The sequence below is a fragment of the Crocodylus siamensis genome, chromosome 11, assembly GCF_052110815.1.
Source record: "Crocodylus siamensis isolate JL-2025a chromosome 11, ASM5211081v1, whole genome shotgun sequence".
Classification (NCBI taxonomy): domain Eukaryota; kingdom Metazoa; phylum Chordata; order Crocodylia; family Crocodylidae; genus Crocodylus; species Crocodylus siamensis.
In genome coordinates, this window is record NC_143405.1 from 23,382,086 (window position 1) to 23,410,019 (window position 27,934).

The 27,934-nt window shown below is 45.4% G+C and overlaps 1 protein-coding gene across 1 annotated transcript in view; it reads left to right on the top strand.

Moving 5' to 3' along the window:
* CACNA2D2 (calcium voltage-gated channel auxiliary subunit alpha2delta 2) overlaps positions 1–27,934 on the top strand; it is a 719,777-nt gene that overhangs the window by 22,900 nt on the left and 668,943 nt on the right. Inside the window, exon 2 of the mRNA XM_090021767.1 lies at positions 16,585–16,666. Within this exon, the coding sequence (XP_089877893.1) occupies positions 16,585–16,666 (82 nt within the window). The remainder of the gene's footprint in view (positions 1–16,584; positions 16,667–27,934) is intronic.

The window sequence follows — 27,934 nt, forward strand, 5'->3', positions numbered from 1 at the left end:
ATAAGACCCATCAAGAAGACCACATTAAAAACTGCTTTTGTCTCTTTGGGGGAAAGTGGGGAAACAAGCCTTAATAATATCTGCGCAAGATTTTTGGCTGCCTGAAAATGCATGTTTTGAATTGTGTAAATGGTTTTTGGCATTTAAAAATAGAAAAATGAATTGTCTCTGATTTTCTAACATGCTTGTGTGCGTGCACAACATGCTGGGTTGTTGAAGACGGGTACCACGGAGTACTGTTTCACATGCACGTTTCCTGTTGCAAGAATCTATTGCTACCACCTTAGGAGTTTGAACATAGAACTGGGAGTCAGAAGCTTCTGAGTTCTAGCCATGGCTCTGCCACTGACAAGCTGGCTGGACTTCAGCAACTTACTTGACCTCGGTTTTCCTTATCTATGAAAACAGTGAGAGCTTTTGCCTGTCTGACGTGTTTAAAAAGGATGGGTTAATGCATGATAAACAACCTGGCGAAAACCTTATTCCATGGTCTTTGCTTTTGAATATCTGGGGTGGAAATTGCTTAATCACAATGAGTAAGCGATGGTGCAAGGTGAGTGGCAGTATGCTTATATTACTTATCTATTACTCTGGGGCATTTGGCTGGGGAAGGGACATGACTAACTTTTTGTCTCTGCCTTTTTCACCCCTTCAGCCTTGACTTCAGTGCGTGTGTAAGCTGCTTTCCCCTTTTAAAAGGAAAGACAATCTGATGTAGCTCTTCCTTGTGAGCACCAGGGGGCACTTCAGCTGTGTTCCCTCTGCAGTCCTGTTCCTTAGCAGGGGTGTCAAACACCCTGGGCCAGAAGTTCGGGGGTGAAGGGATCTTATTGCAGAGGCTACTATAGAATTGGGGTCTACAAACCTCTGCAGATAGCTGGGATGGATCCAGAGGGGTGCAGTAGCAACAGGCTGGCTTTTTGTTTTTGTGTTTTTTCTGTTTTTGTTTTTTCCCCCCAGCCTTTTGAACTATACTGTGTAAGAGGCAAGTGGGGATTTTATTTTTTTTTAATTTTTTTTGAGTCCCTAAATCGGGTAAGACTAGGTTCTTCTCTCTACCCCCTCTTTTCCCCCTGCCCACTTGGCACCCCACTCCTTTCCCTTCTCTGCTTAGCATTTCCCTGTCTCCTAACCACCATTGCAGCTGACTTGGAGGTGGAGGGAACTCCAGAGCTGTTCCTGCCCTCCCACTTAGGTTGCATGGGGAAATGGGTTTAGGAGGGAACAGTGACAGCAGGGGTGGGCAGGGTCCCCTCCCTGCCCAGCTGGGTGTTCCCCTCCCCCCACCCCACCCCCCAGCCTGCAGCAGGCACAGAGTGGGACTCACCCTTGCCTGTGCTGCTGCTGCCCCCCTTGGTGGTGGCAGCAGGCTTCCCTTTCTGTGCCCAGAAGCGTAAGTAGAGAAGTTGAGGGGTGAGGTGAAACTGGGAGAGAGGGCAGTGGGGGAGGTACCATGAGCATAGAGGGGAAGGGAATGGAAGAATTGTTACCTGATTTGGGGACTTTACTTAAAAGATGGTGGGGGGTTGTCCCTGGCTGCTGCTGCTCCTGCAGCGTGATCTGCCCATCCCAGTGGAGGGGTGGGGGAGTGCAGTTCCCCTGCAGTGCTGGTTGCTGTTTCTACACACCCTCCCCCTTTTTTAAATCCTAGATCAGGGTATGGACATGACTGAGAGGCAGTTCTTATTTGCCCTGCTGGCTCTAGACTGACTGCAGTTTCTACTGGCCCCACTGATCTGGCCTGGGCTGAACCCCATGGTCTGGATCCAGCTGAGGGCCTGTTAGTTTGACATCCCTATCCTAGAGGATGGGAGATGTATGCACAGGGAATTGGCTACCCCAGGAGATAGGAAGTTGATCTAGATGTACCAGTAGTCCAAATATGCATGACAAGTCCCATATTACCTTCTGGACTTGCCTAGTATCAGCCCCATTCCATGCAGTGAAGTGCATCTCCATTATACTTCTGTCCCTGTGTGAGGGAAGGTAGGGGTTGTATCCACTTGTCTCATTGTATGAGGTGAAATTTGTGCTTACCTTAAGATGCTTATGATCTGTTAAAACTGAATGTTTTGTCTCTACTATTGTGGAACACTGAATAAGGCAGGGGCATTGTGACAAAACCTGATATAGCTCAGTGCTCCACACTAGATCTGTGCTGCCTTACCAGCACCAATCCAGTCCAAAGGTACTGTGGGCAGCTTTTAGGCTTGTATCATAAAGCACTGAGATAATGGTGCAAAGTGCAATAAATTTAATTTTTTTTTTTTAAATGCTTTTCTTCCTCCCACTTCCTCTTTCACCTGAGTGCCTTGCTGAAAAGGAACAATCCAGCAAACAGCTTCTGGGAATGAAGTAGCCTGCATGTAAAATGACAGGGTTCTGGATGTTTGGCTATCAAGAGATGCAATGACTGAGCATCGCTAAGTGCTTTATAATAACAATGATTATACCACCCCCTCTTTATGATGCTGTTCTCAGAAGCAGGAATTTCTCAAATGGACTAATGGTGGAGAGAGGTGTTGTTTAAGATGGGGCTTTAACTAAACAGACACCATGTTGAAATGGCATCTAGAAAGCCCTCGATGTTGTACACAGTCCTATGACAGACTGTTTCAAACAGCCCTGTAGATGATGGGTGAGATGTAGCTGGAAGCCGAGATACAGTGGAAATAGAGCCACTGGGTGCATCTACACGTTCATTAATGCACTGTAATTACAGCACGTTAAGTTTCTATTACCTGTAATACTTCCATCATTCGCCTTGACAGAAATTTTTTGTGGTCTGATATATTCACTCCAAAAGATGGTCCCATTAGGTAAACAGGATATTTAGTCACTTCAGCTTTTATTGGGGACCAATGAGTGTTCATCACATTGTGACTGCTGCCACGTGGGAGCACTTGGATGTAGTCACTTAAGTTCTTGCTTGTAGGAGGCAACCGTCAATCCTTCTAGATCATGGTGTATGTGTGAGAGGTTACTAGACCTTTTGACATGTATGCCTAGGCAGGAGCACGGAGAACTGGAAGCTGCCCAGACCTTCCCCCCTTCCCCCACCCCTTTTAGGCCAGGAACACAAAATCCAAAGGCCAGACTGAATCTGGACATTCAGTGCCGTAATGGCTGTGTTTATATGTATATTCAGGGATCAGGGTCTCCATGGCTATGGCTATGTATGCGTCCGAGAATCAAATCTGGGTCTCCCATATGGCAGAAAAGAACCTACCACTGAACCACAACAGTGGGTAATTTTTTTTTTTTTTTTTTTTTCCTCCTTGTCTTGCAAAGCCACTGCTAAGTGCTGTGGGTGTGACTTTGTTCTGGTGACAAGATGAGGAAAAAGGGTGATCCATAGGATTATAGGATAGTAGTGTCCTTTGCCACTGAGCCCTGAGCTTCTGATTTCCGTCTAACTTTGGCAATGCCAGAGTGACTGCTTTGTTAGTTCTCCAAGATGCTCCTGTCCCACCTGGGACTAGCAGTCCCACAGGCAACTGTATTCAAAGCCTGGCTCAGAGCACCGTGGCTTTCCATACGATGGTGGGTATTTCCTGGAATGAACGGTTGCAGTGATGTTCCCTGCTTCCCTGTCAGCCTCTCAAGAGTCATGAATTATACACAGAATAAACTATCCTGGTGTGTCTATATCATTACATCATAGAGGACTTTAATAATTCATGTTGCTTTCAGAGCCTTTGCTAAGACTTGTTCTCCCAGGGCCTTCTTGCATTGGGGGTTGGGATCTCTTCCGTCTCCTCACAGCCATAATAAGGATGAGGAGACTGAGGTGGCTGATATGGCGACAGCATAGAGGAAGGTGCTAACAAACATTTGTCCGCCTAATTGGTCACCTGGCAGCGAATGGAAGTTGTCAGTCATGAGGTCTCAAGGGGACCTGAGAACAGAAGAACACGCTGTTACCTGGCTCATGTTGCACGATGTGGAACTGCTGTCCCACATCCTGGGATGCACTGTCCTGCCCCCCACCTCCTGCTCAGTGTGAACAAATCTTCTACCCCCTGATATCTATTGCCCAGGGCACCAAGCCAACTCCCATTCCTGACCTCAAGGGATGCAACCCCATGCAGTCAATGCAAGCAATCAGCAATGTAAGCTAGCTATCTGTCAACCAGAAGCAGAGAATGAGCCAAAAAATGAGCCCCCAGGCCCCATCAGGCAGGCTTGAGACTAGTCTCAGTGTGGTGGTGAACCACTGCTGAAGTCCCAAAGGACAACAGGCAGAACCAGGCAATCTGACTGGATTGCAATTCAGATGGTGGCTCTGGGGCACCATCAGGACTGGCACAGATCTGGACCAAAATGATGTCCCTAAAGCCACAGTACGTAAAGGTTAGGGATGCCAGCAAAGTGATGGGTGCAGTGAGGACTGTCATCTCCTACTGTAAAGAGCTGGCTCAGGTCCTTGAGAAGGACCATGCTGTCACTTGCCATCGTGCTGGACACTGTGCACATGCAGGCCCAACAGGGTGTGATGACAACATGAACACAACAGTGGTGATGCAGTATCTCCCAATGGCTGCCTGGTGTCACACAGGAGCAGGAGGATGTTGCTCCTAGTTGCACCCCTGCTTGTCTGCCCTCTGCTGGCAAGTCACAGTTCGTGCAGGTCAGGGATATAATTAATACGGGTCTACACAACTTGAGGAGGTGGCCAGCCAATTTCATGGGGACATAGTGGGGCTGGCCACTGCTTTCATGGGCTAATCAGAGCAGGGCCTCCCCATGCCTCAAGGGGAGGGGCTCCAGTGGCCCCGCCCCTTGCTGATGCCTGGTCACAAGGGTTCTGTTGTGCAGTCCTGCCTCTTGCTGCTGATTTGGTTATGAGGGCTGTCCATCATGGAGCCCTGCCCCTCACTGCCAATTGATGGAGAGGAGCAGGGCCACATGACAGGCAGCTAATAAGTGGTGAGGGGCAGGGGTGGTAGCTGTTTTGAATTCCCCTTCATGCTGGCAGCCTGGAAGCGGGTTGGAAGCTGTGGGTATACCTAGCTACAAGGCAGCAGGGTCCTGCAGAGATGCTTTGCATATGCTACACTGCTTCTGGTTCTAGAGCTATGTTAATACATTGCTTTCTCCAGGCCAATTACTTTAGCTCAGTAGTTCTCAGTCTTTTTTAAGGCTTGAGGTACTCCTCGGTAGACTCAAGGCACTCCTCAGCAGATGCCTGCTCTTTCATTCTTCACTATGGAAAAATACTAGAGCAATTCTTGCAAAGCACTTGGTATGACCGCAGCAGGGCATAATAGTTTTGACACTCTGGATTCCTATTTGAAATCTCTGGGTTTATCCTGCCTATACTGCACAGTGCTAACTTTACGTGGTACACCGTATCACCCTTGAGGATGTCAAGGCACCTTGGTTGAAAATGACTACTCTGGCTTCTTGGCAGAGCTATCTCTATTTTGAGTTGTATAAACATTTACCTGCAAAGCTTAATTGATTCATATTTTTCAAGTGTGCTGGAATATTCGGATGGAAAATCTCCCAAATGATGTAGTTTAAAACTCTGGTGTCCTTTGTATGGCAACTCCATTCCCAAGTAATCACTTAACAATGAAACCACTCTGTCAAGAATGGCATTCATTATATTTTTGAGGTTCCCGGCTGGAAATTCTCTTGTAGAAACTCTTCCTTCTGCTTCTTTTCCTGCAAAGAGGCTTCCTGTGAGTAGTTTGCTTTTTTTAATACTGTAGTACTGAGAGCAGTGTGTTCTAGTGGCTGAGATTTAAAGGGACACAACAGTCGTAACAGTCATGTGGGGGCCCTTTGCATTTCTGCTGGGCAAATGTATCAAATAACATTTAGTATTTGTTTTGGTTTTTTTCCTCTTGTTAGCAAATCATCATCTATAAGCAGATTGTAATCTTTCTCAAGCTTATTCTTCTTCTTTCATATATTATTTGCTGAATTTATTCTTTGGCCTCCAACTCCTTTGTGAAAAACTGTTTTTGTACTTTTTTTGATATACAAAGGTTTTTCCCTTTTTTTTTTTTTTGAAATTCAAGATTTATTGCAATTGGACACATTGCTCTCAGAGTAATTATTACGGCTCTTGGTTTTTCCTTGAATTTTTTTTGATTTAATGGAAATTCTATTGTTTGTTTGTTTGTTTGTTTGTTTGTTTGTTTGTTTGTTTGTTTGTTTGTTTGTTTGTTTGTTTGTTTGTTTGTTTGTTTGTTTGTTTGTTTGTTTGTTTGTTTGTTTGTTTTTGCCCGCCCCCAAATCCATGATTAAAATGAAAGGCCTCCCCAGCCTTGCTCATGCCCCTCACTCTACTCAGCCCCCCCCCCCCCGCCCTGCTGGAGAGGGGCCCCCAGCTGCTGGGCTATGGGGCCAGGGACCCAGGTCCACAACCCTCTGCCCCTGGCAGGAGTCAGTCACTGCTGCAGTGGAATAGAGCCGCCGAGAGTGGCGGCAGCACAGGGTGGACGTTTCAGCTGGATGCGGAGCGGTGGCGGCACAGGGTGGCAGGCAACGGGAAGCTGCACAGGGTGGCAGGCAGCGGGAAGCTTCCCCCTCCCCCCCGGGTGTATGGCTGGCCATAATTCCAGTCAATAGAATAGTCCGGTTAGTAAAGTGCTGGACAACGGGGCGTTCACTGTACTTCAGAGGACATCATCAGAATTCAAAATGATCTTGACAAGTTGGAGAGATGGCCTGAAATCGGCAAGATGAAATTCAGTACTGACAAGTGCAAAGTGCTACACTTAGAAAGGAGAAATCAAATGCAGAAATATAAAATGGAGGATAACTGGCTAGGTAGAATAAGAGAAAAGAGTCTTGGGTTTATAGTGATAACCAAACTAAATGTGGGTCAGTAATATGATACCATTGTCAAAAGGCAAATCTCATTCTGGGATATGTTTGCAGGAGAGCTGTGGGGATGAGGCCTCAGCTGGAGTACCCTGTCCATGTTCAGGGTGCTGTGCTTTTAAGAAAGCTGTAGGCAAACTAGAGTGTTCAGAGGAAAGCAAAAAATAATGACAGTAGTAATAGTGCAATGATGTTAAACATGGCCCATGAGGAAAAGTTAAAGGATTGGATTTGTTTTGTCTAGAAAAGAGCAAACTGAAAGATGAAACACAAGTCTTCCATTACTTTAAAAAGTTGTTTCTAATGGCATGTATGGGGAGATGCTGAAACTGCAGTGGTTTCTCATCTGTGCCCCCCCCCCCCCCCCGCCGCCGGCTTTTTCAGCTTGTATAATTATTTTGTTTGGCCATGCCCTGTGGCCCTGGTTTGTCACAGCAGTCACGTGTCCTATCTTTCTATAACTGGCTGTTTCTCTGAGTTTCTGCTACCTCCCTGGAATATTTGTGGTAAATGAACACAAATGGAGCACAAATACATATTCGCATTTTGTGTCAGGTTTACATGGTGTATTTGGGGGCTTTTGTTTGCTCAGCTCTTGGTTGCAGATTTATAAAGGCACGTCTTCAAGTTACCCCGCTCTTGTATTGTAACAGTGCCTAGACCGCCTAGCTGGTAACTGAAGTCCTAGCTATTGAATCATGTTCTTCCCCAGATAAGCGATGAATTCTAGTGTTTTGGTTTTCATCTCTACATCCTCTTATGGCCTTCCTTTCCTGATAGGGAAGATGGGTTAGGGAACATGGGATGGGTTATCTTCCTGATAGGGAAGATAATGGGAGAGTTTAATCTTGACAAATATCTAGCATTCTAGCTATTCTTTTCACACCTACTCCAGATAAACACCTGAGCATGTCCATGAAGCTAACAAGGAGTTATAAAAATGACAGTGTAGGAGGCGTGGAAATTACTGGGAGTGTGGTCAGTAATTTCTGTGGTGGTTTTGCTATAAACTGGTTGTCTGCTAAAGGCCTATCTTTTTGAAAAAACCAAAACAGCAGAACCTTTCATGTTCTTTTTTTGTTTCTCTACAATTCCCAGCCCTGCCACAGTGACTGTTGGTATATACAGGGCTTCCTATTTCAGGTGCATAAGCAATTGAAGAAAATAGGCAGTGTTGTGTGTGTGCGTGCATGCATGCATGCACACCACTGTAGTTACAGGATTAAGCATTTTGAAGGACTAAGCCAATTAAAAGGAAAAGTTCCTGTGCAGCAAAAATTAGACAACATGGTAATTAATAACCTTATTAAATAGCGATATTTGGGCACTGAACCAAAATATGTGAATCAGAGTGAAGCATACTTGGCTGAATGTACTATGTGAAGTGTAGACACTTGTGTGCTTCCTCTGGATAGGCCAGTAAGCTGTAGGGCAGTGTAGCCACTTATCAAATCACTTCTTCATTGTCCTTTCACATTTTCATGAGTCTTCATCCTCTGCTTTGGTTCAAGTTGAGGGCAGGGGAAAAAGAGGATTGAGACCTTTGGTTAATTGCTCCCTTTCTGTTCCTTCTTCCTTGCAGCAAGCTTCATCCTAGCATCAGGCTGCTTAAAATTTTAGCTCTGACAGCAACTGAAGTACAGATCTCAAAATTATGGTGTGTGGGTGCTGGGGTGGTTTTTTGTTTTGTATTCTCCCATGCTTTTAACAAAGGGTGCCCTATGATCGGATTTTTTTTTCTAAAGTCAAGAGGTGCTCAACCTGCAGTCTGCAGGCTAGTCGTGGTCTGTGGAGCTGTGGCATCCAGCCAGTGGTGCCTCCCCAAGAGTCAGGAAATCTAGTGGCAGGGGAGCAGTGACAATAAATACCACCACCTTCTACCACTGCCAGATTCCCAAGCCCCATGCAGTGTCAGAGCCAGGCCACACTCCTTCTGTCCACATGGGAAGGTTGAGGCCAAGCCATATCCCCTTCTCTCCATGTGGCTGTGCCATGCCCTACTCCCATGGAGCTGAATTGGGGCTGGGCCATGCCCCTAGCTCCTACCCCCAATCCCTCTTGCACCTGGTGGGACTGGGTTGAGGCTGGGCCAAGCCCATTCACCTGATCATCTGGATTGGGGCTGGTCTGCCCTCCTGTCGCCCTCCATGCAGCCGGATTGGGCCATACTGCCCCGGCCTGGTTGCCAGATCGATACCAACAGCTGGATCCAGCCCATGGATGGACTGAACACTGTCTCTCTAGCCCAGTAGTTCTCAATTTTTTTTGTACCAAGACTCGCTTGTAAATGTGGGTGGCCAGTCCCAATCCAGTGCCCCTCACTCCCAACCCCCCAGTGTGTGGGTTGAGGGGGGGGGTAAGGGGGGGAGGAGGCAAGCAGCCCCTTCCAGACTGGAACTCCAGCAGCCTGCAAGGGAAAAGCTACAGTTTTCCCATCGTGTCTTTCTCCTTTTAAAGTAGAATTTATTTTTAAAGTTTGTTTGTGACCCACTTTTGGGCTGCGACCCATGGGTTGAGAAATGCTGGTCTAGCCCACCAGACAAAGCTGGAGCACTGCTGTTCCTAACTGAAGAGCAGCTTGTAAGTTCCTGTGTGAACCTCACAGAGATTGGTACCTGTCCACCCAGTGTCTGAACAAATATGGCTCCATCAATGTCAGTTTTGTTTCCCCAAATTATATCGCTGAGTGTCCGGTTTTATGACTTCAAAGGACACTGAGGCAGAAGGTAGGGCAGGGTGGCACCTTGGAGCAAGGGTGGGCAATTAGGGAGTTTTGGTGAGCTGTTGCAGGTTGGGTCAGCACCCTCCCCACCTACTCGCTCACCAAAACTCCCCAAGTGGTTCTGCCCTGCGGATGAGCACTGCAGTGTTACGCCTGGTGATCCCAGCCCCAGCATCTCCATGGAGAACAGCCTGGGACCTCCATGGGCAGGGTGGGCTTGGCCAGGCAGATTGCGGGGGGTGGGTCAGGAGTGGCATCTGTGAGTGGACTGGGCAGATGGAGGCAGAGCCAGGATCTTGGCACTGAGCATGGGGCTGGTGACCTAGGGCACAGCTGTGATCTGGCACACCTAAGCCCCCAGAACCAGCAACTGGTGTAGTGATGTGCAAGCAGCATATCATGGCTCTGCCCTGGACTAGGGCCCCACACTAACTGCCCCAAGATCCTGATCCTGGTCCTACTTGCTTATCCAGCCCTCAGATGCCACTTCCCACCTGCGCACAGCTCAATCCTAGCTGCCCGGCCAAGCGCACCCTGCCCACGTGGGTCCCAGGCCGAGGTTCCACGGAGCCCCTGTCCTCCTGCTGTGTCCTGCAGTGGGGTGAAGCAGATGGGCTGGGATGCCCAGGCAGCAGGGCTGGATCTGGTGATGGCCGCGACAGCAGTCGAAAAGAGCTGCTGGGAAGTGGAGTCCGGCTGCCATGCCACCCTGCCTCCCTTGCTGCATGCCTGAAGGCAGCAGGACGAGCTGCAGGTACCACAGCTCAAGCCACCCCCCCCCCCCCCACCAGAGTGGATTTGATTTAAATCAAATCAATTTAAATAATGCTTTAAATCACAATTTTGATATCACTGGTCAGGCAACCTCGAGTTAATCGCTGTTTTCTACAAAAAGGGTATTCTTGTTATTTGATATCCTCGATTCATTTAACTTCTTGAAACATTGCACTTTCAGAGGGGAGTTAAGGGCTTGACTGTGTATGCAGACTTGCAGAGTGACAAGAGGGCTGATGGGTAGGTAATCGGGTCTGTTATCTCTCATCTCCATATAGTGCTGTTTAACAAGGATGTTATCTCTGGAGACACAAATCCACCGTTTTGAGAACTGAAAGTAAGCATCACAGAGATGATTAATGGGATCTTTTAGACTGAGCGCTGAGTCCCATTGGGTTGAGTGTCTTTCTTTAATCTTTACTAATCTATAGAGAAGCCTCTGGGAGCCCCACAAGGTTGGGCCCCTAATATAGTCCATGGCCTGTTGTAACCTATTTATAAAACTTTTTGTAAAAGGGTTACATGAGTATATTGTCTCAGATGGGGATTATAACTTATACAGGTTTTTCCCTCAATTTATACATATTAACTGTTATGTGATGACCCTTTTGTACCCAAAATTTGTGATATACAAGGTAAATTTGCGTATATAAGATCAGCAGAGACCTGGAGAACATTGCCTAAATCTCAAATTCACGTGAAGCAAACCTACTTCTATAATGTAACAAATAAGTTCCCCTGTCAGCTGCTCCTGGGGACGGATGGGGTGAGCGCAGACAAGTGGAGCCCTGGGCGGTGCAGGGTATGGCACTCGCCTCAGCTCTGGCTGCAGTGGCCCCAGGAGTGGCTGATGCCAGCCCTCTGTAGCCACTGGGCTGCATCGTGCTGTGGTGCAGGCAGCTGATGCCAGCAGCTTCCGGGGCCCCTGCAGCCAGGGCTGGGGTGGAAATGGGCAGAGTGCCGGGAAGAGCGCCGGGAAGAGCCTGGAACCCCCTAAGCCTGCAGCAGCTGCCAGCCCCAGCCTGCTCGCATCCGCCTGCAGGCAGCTGCACCTGCTGCAGCCCTGGGAGTGGCGGACACTGCCTGCCTGTACCTGCTGGGCTCTGCCACGCCACGGAGTTTGGGGCACGGTGCCCCAGGGGAAACAGAGCCCAGGGGGCTGGGGCATGGCACAATCCACTGGCTGCAAGCAGGCAGCATCTACCGCTCCCAGGGCTGCAGCAGGGGTGGGCAGTCATTTGCAGCTGGACAAGAACAGGCTGAGACTGGCCCAAGTCTACAGCGGCCACTGTGCGGTTTTTTTCTTTGCTTGTTTGTGGGGGGAGAGGAGGAATAGGAAGGTGTAAATGTCAGACTCCAGTGCAACACAGGTTAGATTGCTGCAGTGATACGTATCTTGCTCTGATGCTTGCTGCAGTAAATACTTTTGAAGTGCTGCTTTTTTTTTAAATACCAAACACGGAGCTGTTTTATCTCTTCTTTAAACAAAAATCAAGTATGCAGATTATGAAATCAATTAACATTTTTAAAGTGTTCTTTGAAGAGATGATGACAAAGGGCTCCGGTGCACACTTTTTAGAAAGAATTATCTACTTCCTTTGTTAAAAGTAGAATAGCTGGCTAAATTGTACAGGGTGAAATACAAGCACAAAAGCCCCCAACTTCAGTCGCAGGGAATCTAAGCTTATGCATGGGTGGGTGGATGTGCACAAATACATGTATTGCATATGAGCAGTTTTGGTGTTTGTTTGTTTTTTTCCAGTAATCCAGGCCAACTGTACAATATAGTTTTATTGAAGATTTGGGGGCTTGGAAATAGAAGACTGTCTTGTTATGGGGTCTTGGTTAATATGGAATCCCCAGAACTGTAGTCTGTGGTACCATCCTATCCCATGTCGTCGTCATCATCGCATAAACCACTTTAGGCTGCTGTGGCTGGAAGTAAATTTATGGAAAAGCTGTGTACACTGTTCAAAAATGGGCGTTGTGACTTGCTGCGCACAGTAATGCATTCATGTCAGTAGTAGCCTACTTTGGTGCATTGGGCCTTACCGTCTTTTTCTTTGTTCTATTTATAAACACCATTTCGCAAGAGCACTAGGACACTCTGGGCTGAGCATTTTTGAGGAATCGCTGCTCCTTGAGCCCCGTAACACCTGAGGCATGCAATAATGGGCCCAAAATGCAATGACTGTTGTGTCTTATTGCTTGTGGTTTCAATACTGGAATTCTTTCATAGTGAAATCTCCATGTACCTAATGGCATATGAGTTTCTTTACCTTTTTCAGCCTTGCCCTAGTTTCCTTCCATAAAATCTCAAACCACAGGAGGAAGAAGAGTTTGGAAGTCGAGGGAGATGGAATAACTTTTAAAAGACTATTTTTGTAATGCAGTAACTTCATGGCAATTAAAGAGTGAACAGAGGGTTCCAGATTTTAGGGCATACCTTGCCTTGAATGCGTGATATATATTTTTGAATTGCTACTGGCCCCTAAATTTGACAGTGATGGTACATTTTGTGCATGGATGTAGGCCATGTGTACACCAGGGACTCTTGCCAATATTGTACCGTTAAGGTTTGTTTTTGTTTTTTTTTAAATCTCTCACATTATATATTTTCATTTTGACTTTATTTTGCATGCGTATATAATTATACATTCTTTTTATACTATATGTGTATAAAAATGAAAATACAGTTCAACACATGCACGCGTTTCATTTTAATATATTATTTCATTTGGGGAACTGGTATAGAATAAGTGGCAAAAAGGCTTTTCCTGGTATAAGCTCTGTCAGCATTAGTTGAGTCCGTCCACGCATCAGCCAACCTTTTCTAAGGTAATCTAGATCAGTGGTCTCCAAAGTGGGGTGCGCACACCCCAGAGGGTGTGCAAGACAATCCATTGGGGTGCAGGAAGAAAATATTAGAACTTATATTTATGTTTATACATATGTTGGGGGTGCATGCTCAAATTTTTTACTGATAGGGGTGCGTGATCAAAAAAGTTTGGAGACCACTGATCTAGATCTCAGATGAATGCTGCAAATTAGTATATGTACTGAAAGCTATTTATTGACAGCTGAAGGTGACCTCTCTTGGGTTATTTGGGGCCCAAGCCTCGGGTGGACTGTTCAACCTAGGAGTAAGAGCAGTGGCACCATGGCTGATATGGCTCAAGACAGTTGACCGCATGGTATGTTATAATCATAATACATGTGTTGCAGGTGCCAGTCATAGCTTCACAGTTATGATTTAGTTGTGTTTTACACTTCAGCTTCTTTCATATTATGGAAAACAGGCCCCTCCCCAAACAACAAATAGCTAAGATGGTTTAGTTGGGGATGATCTGGCCTTGAAGGGAGCTAGGCTAGAGGACCACATGAGGTCCCTTCTAGCCCTACTTTCCTATGATCCTGTGACACTGCTTTTATTCCATGGGCATAGAATGAATCTTCTAATTTAAATAAACCTGCTAGAGTTAAAATATGGGCTGTTCAAGAAATTTAGCACCCAGTGTTGCTCTGTGTGTGTGTGCATGTGCTAAAATGTCTTTAATAATGAAAATACCTCAAACTTCCTGTATTATTAAAGCTCTCTGAAATATTGTGCATACGGTACATTTGAGATTAGGATTAAGAGAAAGTAGACTAGACTAGATGGGCTACAGGCTTCATCTGAAATTGCAATTCTTTTGTTCTTAGAGTTGGCATAGACAGATGTTAATGAAAAGCCAGATGCTACAGAAGGTAGAAACCTGTAAAAGGTACCAGCTGTGTAAGTTCACTGCAGGGTTTCTTAAATGTGTGACTAGGCCTGCACGTAATTGATTCTTCTCCCTGTGCCCTCCCAGTTCACTGGTCAAATTTTTAAAGGAAAAAAAAAATCACTGATTTTTATTGGGAGGGGGGTTTAGGCATATTTTTAGGCATATTTACACAATGAAATGCTTCTAGTCCCTTCAGAATTTGTTTCAGGCTGAAACAATTGGGGAAATTTTGTAAACAGTTCTGCTTGACCAAAGTAGGCATTTTTGGCAAGTGAAACATTTTGCCCAACTCTACTTGTGATTTTTCCTCCTTCTAAAACAGCTCTCCTGGAGGCTTTGCTTTCTCCATCATAGAGAAAAGGTGCCAGCTGTGGTCTTTTTTTCCTCCCTACCCAGTTAAATTCCCCAAGGGAAAGATAATTGAGTTGCCAGCTTCAGAAGCTACACTTGCTTAATCACCGTTGTTAAGCACAATTTGTTCTGTGAGTAGACCATGCAGTTAAATCTCGCTTCTACTTACAACTGGCATATGAAGTTCACAACTGGCAAGCAAGGGTATTTTGCCACAACTGATACCTGCCACATTCCTTTGTCCATCTACTCTACAGGCATTTACAAGTGATGCGTTGGTTCTCTGCTCTAGTGATTTTAAGCTTGTAGTGATCTCGAGGTGTCTTTTATGAAATTTTAAGCCCCCAAAACTGGCATCTTTTGTTTGACCCCAGAGGACCATAGTGCTGACTGTTAGCATAAACTACTCTTCTGGGTTTTCCTGTTTCTTGTTCTCTCGAGAGGGTTGGTTGTTTTTTTTTTTAGTTCAGTGGTGGTGAGGTTGTGGCACGCAAATGTATCTTCTTGCTCTAAGACAGTGGTTCTCAGCCTCTTTAAACTCCAGGCTCCCCTTGTTAGACAGAAGGTACCATTAGAAAAATGTCAGCTCTTGGCTTTCACTTGTTTTTTGACTATGGGAAAGTACTAGAGCAATTCTGTTGCAAAGAACTCAGACTGCAGCTGATCAGAATGGGTTTGACACTACAGATTTCTATCTGAAATCTCTGGGTTTATCTTGTGAATGGTGTGTAGGTGTTGTAGTCCTAAGGCTGCTAATATTTCTTGACATCCTAGGGTCATTGCACCCTGGTTGAGAATCACTTCTCCAGGGCAATGTCAGTTTTAAATCCCTTCTTTGGAATGGCCAGAGCAGATAACTGTCATGCTTCCCTCTTTCTCCATATTATGATAGGAGCCTGTTACCTCCTGATGCTGGTCCCGAGGCTTCCAGTCCTGGTTTCTGTTCTATGTAGTTCTATATTCTGTTCACTAAGGTCACATCTGGGGATAAATAGTGCTGTGAAAAATAGCACTGATGATGATGACCTGGGATACTGACATGATAGCAGCACTCTTTTAAGGCCAGCAGAAGAAATAAAAAGTGATACCTGCATGGTGTAATTCCCACCCATCAAGCAACCAATGCTATGCCTACAAGGTAATCATATCCTGTTTGGCAGCAAGTGCCCTCAGACATCCTTCAAGTAGGTTGCAACCAAAACTGGAAGCAGTTTAGCGGTTACTTAAAGCTTTACATGTGCTAATTGACACTGTGAATGACAGTGCTAAATATCCTGCCCCATGTTGAATTAGCCCATCCATACAACCACATGGGTACAACTTCACTGGTTCCAATTTAGGGGATAGTTCACCAAGATCAACAAATTGTGCATGAGAGCACCACTGTTGACCACAGTAAGCTGTGTGTGGATGGGTCCACTTAACCCAAGAGGTAGCCATTCCCAAAACTTCTTTTAAAGCTGGAAGCCCTGTATCAGTTGCATATAACTATGGTTTTATGTGAGCTGAGATCTGGGATTCTCCTGACTCTCTGCAAGAGCCCACTGCCCATTATTGTCACTTTTTAATGGATCTGTAATTGTGGAAGATAAGATAATGTTGGGAAAACCGTGTGGGTCAGTGTTTCTCTTCCCTTGCAGGAATAGGGTCTGGTCTCCCAAAAGAGGGCATATGTTATCCTAAACTGGTTTCCTCTTACCAGAGGATCAGGAAGGAGCAATAAACTGGATTCCATACCAATATCCAGGTGCTAAATCATTTGGACCTTGATCCCTCTAGATTAAATAATTATGTCTCTCAGCTCCTTAGCAAAAAGAGAAAAAGCTATTTTTGTTATGCCTATTTCTTTTCCTTTACTCCTTCTGCTTTGCCTTGTGTACATTTTTTTGTAGTCTTGGAGTTTATAACCTGCCCCAGCCATAACTTTTGGAGGCCAGACATTCTTGGTATTCTACCTGCATCTGGTGCTGCAAAAACAGAACAATAAACTTCACTGAGAGCACTGACTCTTCTCTTCCCCCCCTCCCCACAATTATCCAGCTTATCTACTAAGTGTTAGGACTCTGACTCTGTCTCTCTCTCTCACTTTTTCTCTTCCTGTTCCCCTTCCCTCTCCTTCCCCCACTCTTGCAGGATGCAGTATTGGGCTAGAAGGCTGGAGCAGGAGATTGATGGAGTGATGAGAATATTTGGTGGTGTCCAGCAGCTCCGAGGGGTAAGCTGTCTCTCTTCCGCTTTTTTTACTTTCCTTGTGGCATTGAATATTCTCTTCTTCTAGAGATGCTGCCTTTGTGAACACTTGTAATAAGTCTCTCTCCATGTGTAGGGTCACAGCTGACTCTGCCTGTAGTTACTAGTCAACCTGACACATCTATCATGTGCATGTGTTTGGGGTTTTTTTTGTTTTTTATTATTATTCTTCCTCTATCTGTATTTTGGTATGGCTGCATGTAACTACTATCTGAGTTCCTAGTTATATTCTTTCTCTGTACTACATATTGCATGCACCTTAAATCCAGCTGCTTGTCCTGCCATGGATTCTTGGTGATTTTGTATTTGCCTTGTAAGCTTAACTATGTCTTGCAGAAACAGGCTGCATTTGGGAAATGTGGGGGCTAATGAGAATTCTGATGCTGGGATAAACTGAAGTCCTTTCTCATTCCGGGAAGCAGTTGCTCTGCATCAGAGTTGGGACAGCAAAAGGAAAGGAAAGCTTGCTTTTACCTGTGCTCTACCTGCTCTGTGGATAGAGAACATCAGTCTCTTAGAGCCCTACCTTCCTCTCCTTCTGAACATATCTATCTTAGCTTTGCTAGTCATTTTAAATGGAGTAATCTGAAATACTAAAATAATGCTAATCTGCAGATCTTAAAGATGCTGGGCTCATTCAGCATACTAGATGTATTGCTCTGTTTGTGCCTTGGGTTGTGAAGCATGTGTTTTGGTTTTTTGGATGATTTTTTGTCATCACAGTGGTCTATTGTAGGTAGTTTTTTTTCCCCTTCGTTTAGCTCCATTAACATCAAAATAATTACTTGCATTTTATATTGTTGTTTGTGGGGCACTGTCTAAATGTAAAAGTTGCACTGGTTTCTCTTTAAATATATGTTTTAAGTGGCTTTTAATTAAACAGATGCAGACTCCTGTGTAGATGTTCATAATTTGGCTTTTGAGTGGTTTCTCTCAATTTAGCTGCAACCTGTTTCTATTTACCTCAAGCTAAATTGATATAGACCATGTTTATATTGATTTAAGAGCATCCACACAGCCTTTCACATCAGCTTAACTAAAGGCATGGCAGACAAATAATTTACATTTGGTTTTGTACACTGGTGTAAGTTACACCACAATCAGGAATGGACAGATGGACAATTATCCTAGTGTTGTGCACTTAGTATATGGCTATTACTGTGTCTTGCCATTAGGCAGTGGGGGAGCAAGCAATAACTTATTTGCCTTAAGTTATTAAGGATGGCCTTGGACATGCAATACCCAAACCAACCTAACTTTAAGCTTGTGAAATCTTACCATTGCTTTTGGAGGGAAATTTTTTCTTTACACTGTTAGGCAAAGGTGTACTGATGTAAGGCTGTCTATCGGTTACTTTTATTAATATCAGTGTAATGCCAATTTATACTGATATGACCATTTTATCCATTCAGTGCTTAAATCTGTTTTTCAGTTGCATCTCTTAAATTAGGGCAGCTTTCCATGCAAAGAAATTCTGGGATCAGAATTAGGCTTCCTGGTCTTGAGTTTTTCAGCCTGCTCTAGATGGGATTAGACAACACTGGTTGTATGTACAGAGAGATAACAGACGTGTTGTTTTAACACAGCATCTGAGAAGGACCACTGCAGAACTCCATACCTGTAATGACAAATTCTTTTAACTTAGCCATTAGCTTTGCTCTTTGTTACTTTGTATGGGAAACAGATTCGTCAGAATATAATCTGAAATATTCTTAGTGTTGGTACTAAATAAAAATGGCACCTCTAATTAATTAGCACTTGTCTCCTGTTAGCTAATCAGTCAGTTGCAGGCAGAGTGCATCTTTTCTTTCGGCTTTATTATTCTGGTGGAGTAGAGTGCACCCTGGTGTACTAGAATAGCATAGGACCAGTTGAAACTGGAAGGGTTTTAACTCCATAATACTAGCAAATTTGGACTCAGTAGAAAAAGAGAAATCTATGCACTAATATTGTATTGGGCAGATGCAAAAAGCTTCCAGAAGAAAGTTGGTAAGCTATTGAATTTCTCACCTAATCATTCTGAATGTCATGTTCCAATCCAAAAGAACAACAGCAGATCAATAACGGGGGGACGAATACTCAAGGATGGAATTTTTTTTTAGAGTGAAATTTTAAAATGAATAATATCTTCCTTCTTAGAGGCTGGAACTATAGCTGGTGCAAATTGGCTTAATTTCATTGACCTCCAATTGTGGTGTATATAGTACCATTCATCCCCAAAGAGCTTTATCAGCCACACTTTTAGGGAGCACCCTGACTTACCAGTCAAATACAGGCGGTAGCCATTTCTGAGATTGCATTCTGATACCATAACTGAGTTTAAGACGGGATGCAAAAGGCAAGTGTAATGTGGACTGTCAGATGCATCTGGCATGCATTAAAGCCTAAAACGAATATAAGATAACATGTTTTTCTTATTTTCTACATTGATCCCCTCTCTTCCTCATCACCATTAGAAGAAAGTGTCAATACTATCCATCTCCAGCAAGCTGACACCAGGTAATAAGGGTACAAGACCATCCCAACCACCAATACTAGACAAATATGAATGATAAGGAGGTAGGGTGGGGGAGAGAACTGCGAGGGTTGTCCGTGGCACAGGACAAAGAAACTAACGCAACCAATACCTGTGGGTTTACCATATTAGACTGTAAGTTCTTGGAATAATAAACTAGTTAAGGGTCTGTGCAGCTTCTTGCAGAATGAGACCCTTTGATACTAGCCATATGTGAATGTTGAGGGTTGAGTCCCTGTTTTCTTATGACAAATTTAGTGTGGTGGGTTGTCAGAGAGGATGAAAACCATTCTTGGAGGTACAGATGTAAGTTGCCAGTTAGAAGCTGCTGCTCCAGTAATGGATCTTTCCCTTTTCCCTTTCAATTCAGGCCAGACTATAAGCAATGACATACCAATACATAACAAGAATAAAAATACATACTTGCCAGAACTTTTTTTGGTGTGGGGGTTGCTTTGAAAGGGTGTGGGCCCACTCTTTGGTTGACTGAAACCTCATAACTGTTGTACTGTTGTGGCATATGAGGCATGAAATTTATTGTCAGAAATATGCTGTCCAGGAACACTAGCACTGAATATTTTATCCTGCTGGAGTGCTACCTGCCCAAGAATGGTTTTTATTTTAACTCTTAAGCAAGTTCTTGGAGCTGGGATACTAAATGTCATATCTCCCTGTTCCATGAACAGTTGTCTCTGGCTTTGCTGCTAGAACAATTTTCTAAGCTTGCCTCTGAAATTGCATCTTTGTTTTTGCCATATTTTTTTTTTCTTGGTGGTGTGAAAGGCTTTTGGGGGTAACATGCAAGGCCCCTTCATCTGCCCATTGTAGAGGACATGGGGTTTTCAAATGTTATGTCAATGGTTTAAAACATTTGGGGTCAACATTTTTGGCAGATGTTGCAAGTCAGCTCTGCATGCTCCCTAAATACTGCTCCAATCCCCTTCTGCTACCTGATCTACTGCTCTGCTTTCTGCTTCCTCCCCTCTGCTTCCTGCTTTATCTGCTGCTCTGTTTTCTGATTCCCTGCTGTATTTTCTGCTGTGCTGCCTGTCTCTTCCCCAGTTTGCCATGTGCTGTATGCAAAGACTGCTTGTGCCACTTGCAGCACACATGCCTCAGGTTGACCACCTCTAGTTTTTAAAATACAGCCTTATATAAGGTATGTTGCTTGGAACATATCCTACAGCTTCCTCCTTGGCACACCATTAGTGGCTCTCCTTCCTCCCCACTCCCAAGGTCCCAGCAGCATTCTCATCACTTTGCAGGACAAATAGTGTAATATTAATGTTTTGTGCTACCACTTCCCTAAAATTCTGACACTTTTTTTTCCCCATGTTTTAGCACAATTTTTAGTCACTGCTGACTAGGGTCAGTAATTTAAAATTTCATGTTTCCCATTCTAGGCTGCTGTTTTCCATAATCAAATCACTGTAGAGGCGTGCATCTACATGTGTGCCTTACTTAAGTAAAGTGTCACTGTGTCTACGTGTGTGCCCATATCAGGGATCAGTAAATTAACTCCACCATAGGACAGTACTGTTCAGGATGAATACTATCCTATGGTGGAGTAATTTACACTGCCACAATGTAGATGTAGGCAGTAACTGGGGCTGGCTGGGGCACAAGGGTACTACAGTGTGAGGGCTGCCTGCTGCCCATACTCTACCACCCTTGTACCCTGGCCAAGCCCCGCCACCACAACCCAAAGCCCAGGGTTGACCTCATGGGCTGCTCTACACAAACTTGAAACACTCTGCTCTACACTCAAACTGGCTCAAACTTCTGTGGTCCCGGGTGCACATGTCAATGCTGTGCCCTGGAGAAATAAACTCCAAAACAAACTGCGGTGGTGTTTTTGTTTATTTGCCCAGTTGCACATGTAGATGCACCCAGTATTTCTTGCACTCCAACATAAGTTCAAGAGACTAAACATTACAATAACAGGAAGGAGTTACATTGGCAGAGCTGTTGTGTAGGAAGGAGCCAGCAATGGGATAGTAACAGGTACTACCAGTCAGGGCTAAGTGCATTTGACCTAATGGCACACTGCAAGCAGTCTCTATGCACTATGCCTGAATCCTCCTGCCATTCCTCTCATAGGACCCTCTGCAGCTCTGGCAATAATCTTCAAAGTCACAAAGCATTACCGCTGTACTGTTTGTAGCTCTCTTTTCTGAGCAGCTTCAGACCATAAAATGTTTGATTTCTTGTGATCCTGATGGCTATCTGGGCTAAGACCATGGTGCTCCTTCTTAATTTGTAGCCTTTACTGCATTTGAACCCACTTTTCCAACCAGAAGGAAAAAGCATAGTGTTACCTTCCTCTCTCGCCACTCTCCGAATCTTTTTATCTGGGCTTGTCTATTTGCTGCAGTGTCTAAGAGAAGCTGAAGTTCGCAGAAGTGGATGGGAAAACTCTGTAGAGACCTTCATTCCTGAATTACTGGGATTTTTTGCTCGCTTTCCATTGCTGGTCATGGTACCTGCTGCTGCAGCAGGTCTAGGGTTACCATGTATCTGGGTTTTCCTAGACGCATCCTCTTTTTGGGTCCTTCGATCTCCATCCAGGTGGGTTTTTGAAATCTGAACCAATATCCGGGTTGGGGATAGACTGTGGATTGGGACTGAGGAGCACTGGCAGTGCCAGGGGACTGGGTTGGGAGTGAGGTGTCCCCCCAGCAGGTTTCCTCTTTTGGAACTGGAAATAATAGTAACTGTAAACATGTCTAATGCCTTTTTGATTTTTACAGAGACGCTTGCATGCTGAGAACCCATGTTCTCCCCCTCGCCCCCCCTCCCCGGTCCACTCTCAAATACAGAGGGCAGTTTTCTCTCCCACCCTACCTCATTATCATTCATATTTGTCTGGTATTGGTGGTTGGGATGGTCTTGTACCCTTATTACCTGGTGCCAGCTTCTGGAGATGGATAGTATTGACACTTTCTTCTAATGGTGGTGAGGAAACACCCAGTCCATAAAGATCCAGATGGCCCAAGAAGCTGAGCCATCAGCAGGGAGTGGTGAGCAGCTTGTTGGCATAATAATAGCCTCCAGCCAGTTGACTATTGATCCTCCTCAACAGGTGTTGCTTCAGCATCAAGGAAGGGACAGAGGCACTGGAACTGAGCTGGGGCAGAGTACAAATCCCTGGCTTCCCCTCTCTTTCTGGGGAATTGCATGGTGGTTGCTGTCCCCTGCAGGGAGCCTGTCTCCACTAAAGACTTTGAATGTGCCAATATAGAAGTATCTCCTTTGAAATGAGATGTCAGTTTACTTAAGTGGCTGTTTGTTTTACTGCATTGTTATCTTTGCTTTTTATTTTTCTCTCTGCATTCATCTCTTTGTGAGCAGCTTGGCCCCTCAGCTTGCTAGGAGGTACTACAGGTGGTTCCTTCTGGGGAAGGACTGTGCTCACTCTCTGGGGGCAGGGGCAGTATGGTGAGGAACGGTGCAAGCTTCCTCAGTGTTACCTGATATATAGCACCACCTGCAGTTTAAATTCTAGTTACCTGCACTCTACTGCTATTGCTCATCCGTGACCTTTTGCCTCTTCCAGTCTTGGCCACATCTTGTACTGAGATTTGTTGTTTGCCCTTGATATTATTGGACTTGGGCATAGAGAGCTGAAAGGCATACATTAACCTACTGTGCTACTGCAGCTTCCACCCATGTCCTCACTGTGTCTCTGCAATCTTCTGATTTTCACGCTGCTGTGTCATTGCAGCCCCATTAGATCATTGATAAGGCGCAAGGAATTTTTTTTTCTTTTTAAATGATGACGACGGCTGGTTTAAAAAAAAAAAAGTCCTTTTGTAAAGGGAGCTGCTGGCACTTTAGTGTTTTTAAGTCTTTTACTCATACAGGTAACCACCAACACTGCATTGTATTCTGTGTAGTCAAATACTGGGTTTCCTATTCATGAGACTTAATGGTGATCTGCCTGGGGCGAGGTGTTATGGAACAGGCCTTGCGCTGTCCCTGGGAATGATCGAGAACTTCCTTGGTTTGCTTTAAATGTACTTAACTTTAAAAGAATGACCAGGGTTGTATCCAGTTGTTCAGGGGCTCAGATCGTGTTTGTAAATATGAATATAGGAATGGTATTGCATGAAAACAAATTGAGATGCCCTTTTGCTAATGCTGTACAAATACTTTTGGAGAGATGGTCCCAGACCCAAAGGCTTGCAGTCTAAGCAAAGTAAACTTCTGACTTTTCAACCAGAAGGCCCTGCTATCCCTTTTCAAGGGTGCCACAGGGTGTCATGCAATATTAACACTGAGTGTGCAAACACCTACACATGATTCACAAGATTAAACCCAGGGATTTCTGGATTTCATAGATTTTTTTTATAGACATCAGGGCTGGAAGGGACCTCGGGAGATCGAGTCCAGCCCCCTGCCCGAAGGGCAGGAAGTCAGCTGGGGTCATAGGATCCCAGCAAGATAAGCATCCAATTTACTCTTGAAAGTGTTCAATGTAGGTGCTTGAACCACCTCCGATGGCAGGCTGTTCCAGACCTTGGGGGCTTGGACAATAAAGAAATTCTTCCTTATGTCCAGCCTCAAATGGTCTTCCAGTAGTTTATGACCATTCAACCTTGTGATCCCTTGGAGCGCTCTGGTGAACAAACGTTCCCCCAGATCCTGGTGGTCACCCCTGATAAACTTGTAGGTGGCCATCGGATTACCTCTGAGCCTGCGCTTTTCCAGGCTAAAGAGCCCCATGGCTCTCAGCCTGTCGTCGTAAGTTCTGTTTTCCTGACCTCTGATCATGCACGTGGCTCTTCTCTGGACTCTCCCAAGCTTCTCCACATCCTTTTTGAATTGCAGGGCCCAAAACTGGACGCAGTACTCCAGCTGCAGCCTCACCAAGGCCGAGTACAAGGGGAGAATGACATCCCAGGATTTGCTTGAGAAGCATCTATGGATGCAAGCCAGCGTTTTCAAATCCAGAGCGTCAAAAACATTCCAATCTGTTGTGGTCGCTCTGACTTCTTTGGAAAAATACATATTTTGCATAGTCAAAAAATGAGTGAAAGCTAAAAGCTAGCACTTTCTGAAGGGTACCTCGTATCTAAAAAGGTTGAGAACCACTGGACTAAACAGATGCGAAAGGAGGAGCAACAAGGCACAGAAGAAATCAAGAACTTGCCTCAGATGAGTGGCAGAACTGGGAATAGAGTTTTTATATTGTCCCAGTCTAGTGCAGGACCATGCTTTAAATTAAATTCTGATAAGGAGAGAGGACAATTTTGCCCACCTTTTAAAAGCAGGAGTCCATCCAGGATGCATTGAGGTGGGTTCTAGGAAGAGTTTGAGGGATTGTGTTGGCCAGAGCCTATAAGGGAAATTTCTGTTGGAGTTAAGTACTGGGTTGGTGGTGCTCCAGTGTTGTGTGGTGTTTTGTGTGTGTTTTGTTTGTTTGGTTGGTTGGGGTTTTTTTTGTTTAAAGCTCTGCTGTCCATATAGTGGGAGTGTTTGGGTTCCTTGCCCAGGGTAGGGTCTGTGATCCCAGTAAGATGATGCCAACTCCACCTCCGCCCCCTGCCATTTCTGTGCCTTGCTGGAAGGAGGTGAGGCTCATGCATTATCTACTTGAGCTTGGACTTAACTGTCAGCTATCCCCAACACACTCAGTCTGCCTCTGAACACTACTGCTTTGCCCTCCCCTGCTCCTCTAGTGTGATAAGTGTGCGATGCCAGATAAACACATTCCAGTACTAAACTGCTTGGGTTTATTTTAATCTGCCCTGGCTGTTCAGCAGCCTCAGCACTTCACTCGGTAATGAGTGCAAAGTCGAGTTGCATTATCAAGCAAGAACACTTGAATGTCCTTGCAGCAGTTTGATTAGAGGAGGGGGCCTTTCCAGTCATCTTTTGAAAGGGTCTGTGCAAGCCTTTTTCACTGGCACCCCCTCCCTGTTCTCCTTTGCACCCTTCCTCTCCACTTAAAGCTGTATTGCATCCATCGTAGAACATGTCAGGGAAATGTATGCTTCAGCTTTTAATTCAGTTGCATAATGAGGTTAATAAGTATGAATTATTCATGAAGAATAACTACATGTGACTGTTCACTCCATGGTGCTAGCATCCCTTGCTAATTCCCTTCTAGTGGAGGGTGCCAATCCTGTCCCATATCTTTGTATTAACTGGAGAGGAGAGAGGAAGTGAACCATATTCCCTGTGCAGATTGTAACCTGGTGTATTTGGAAGGTCCACTAGTGCTTGTCTGAGAGAGAAAGAGAAGGGGGATATCTTAGCAGTAGGGAACACAAGACCTTACAAGCAATATAGAAATCTCAGATCATAGGTTAGAAACTTGCTGTTTTATAAGGAAGTTGCATCTACACGAGACACTGACTGTGCAGTAGCTGAATAGTACTGTGTAGTAGTGCTGATACACTAGTACGCAGTATTATTGGGCTACTGCACAATAGCATCACCTAAAAGATGTTAGCCAGTGCTACTGAACAGCAACTCCTGGTTACTGCATGCTTATTTAGTACTTGATTATGCAAGTACTAAATAAAATGTGCAGTAACCACTGTTCAGTAGCATCTTCTGTAGATTCTTCCAGTGTGAATTTTAATGCTTTGTAGTATTTCAGGGTGAAGGGTGGGGATTTTCTTCTAGCTCTCAGGGTTTCTTGCTATCCTTTTTTAAACGTCCCTGGAAAATTTTGTGATGAAACTGCAGTAACCTTGAAATAAAATATTGTTTCCTGTCCTTTGTCAAGGTGACTGGTAGAAGAAAAAATTAAAATCTTGTTCCCTTCTAAATAAAACAATTAGGGGTGCACCAATTTTTAAAGATTTTTCTTGGGTAAGACCAATGGCTGATTATTAATGAGCCATGTCAGCCAATACCAATCTGATAGCCTTTTTGTTTTTTACAGGAATGCAGCCTGGCAGCTTGGAGAACAGCCTCCTGTCTGGTGGGAAGGGGTGTGGGGGTGGGCAGACTGAAGCTACTCTAGTGAAGAGGGAAGTGGGTTGGGGCAGGGCAGTGAACGTGCCCTTGGGAACAGGATGGAGGCATGAGCAGGTCATCTGGAAGGCGGGGGGCATGTAGGGTTTTTTGGGTTTTTTTTGGTTTCTGTTTTCCTGCTCCCCCCCTGACTTTTGTGTGTGTGTGCAGGGTGAGGGCAGGCTGGGCTGGGTGTGGGGTGGGGTGGGGAGTGGCATTGGGGGAGTGGCAATGGGGTGGGCTCTAGCCACCCCAAAATTTCCTGTAGACACCCCTCCCAGTACCAGTACCACAACCACCCTCCCTGGCACAGCCTACCCTCACCCTGCACACAAACCTCATGGGGGCACGTGACCCCCATGCCTCCTCCAGGGGTGTATGCAGTGGTGGGGAGCCACCCCTCTGATGCTCTCACTGCCCCTGGATCAGCCACCTGTGCCTCCATCTTTGCTCCCAGGGTCACGTTCACCATGTTAGCTGAGCAGTGCCTGCCCCTGCCCCACTCCCTCCCTCACCATGGGATTCGCCATACATTCCTGACCATGTGCATGTGTGCAGCTCCTTGCATGCTCATGGCATTTATCAGAGAGATTATCTGCCAAAGCAGCCAAAAAAAGCCACTTGCCAATGTTTATTTTCCTTTTATCGGTGCCGATCTCCTATGCGACCAACTTTTATGTCGGTGCACCTCTAAAAACCAAAAAATTTTCATGAGCATTCCTCCATCGCATTTGGGGACTCCATTTTGGGGCTTCTACTTGGCCCAGTTGGGGAGGAATATGAATCCAGTTCTTTTCTAACCCCCTCCCTGGACTTGTGGCTGGAGAGGCTGACATTGGCTGCCTAGGGCTTCCCCCAGGTTGCTGGCACTACCCCAGTTTAGGGAGAATTGCTTGGGGTTGCAGCAGCTGCTGCTACTTTAAGGAGTGCTGCTCGTGTCCCCACTACCTGGAACAGTGTAAGCACTGCTCCACGTTGCTGCTCTTTGGGATCACAGCCACTGCTGCTACTGCTTTGAAAGCATGAGCTGGGGTTGGCACTGAAGTCTTCTGCCTCTAGGGATTGTCAAGTGGGGTCCCTCCCCCAAGGTGGCTTCTGTTTTCTGGTTCTGGGAGTGCCAGTAGGGGCTCAGCTGAGGGTCAAGGCTGAGTGCATCCCCTCTAGGATTTCAGCTCTGAGACTGGCTAGTGAGACAGCTTCAGTTGTTGTTTACTAGTTATGGTTAGCCAGCCTCAGCGAGACTGCCATTGAAAGGATGACTCGGGTCAGGAGTCTTCCTTGGCTCTCCTCGGTCACAGCCCTGAAGCTTTCTTTCTCGGCTCCCTTACCTGCCCCTTGGGTTCCTGCTGCTCCCGTTGCCACCCCTTCTTCCCTCCCCTCCTTTCTACCTTTTTGGTCCCCCCACACAGTTGTTTTCTACAGCCTCTGTGCATCTTCCAATAGCAGGAATCTAGGGGGAAGACCTAGAGACATACAGATATGGCCAGTGGCACGCAGATTTGTCACCCCTTCCTTCCCCTCCCCCCACTTAGCCCCTTATGTATACTGTCTTAGGATACACATCAGGACATAGGCATAAAACAGGGTAATAACCTTTTTAAGTTGCACACCAAATGAGAGCATGCAAATCCCAGAGTGCAACAGTGGGGAAGAGCTGTAGTACCAAAGCACATGTCCAAAATGTACGTATATAAGCAGGATTACAGTAGTGTGTTATCACCTTTTGTGTAACGTCCTGAGGGTGGGAGGGAG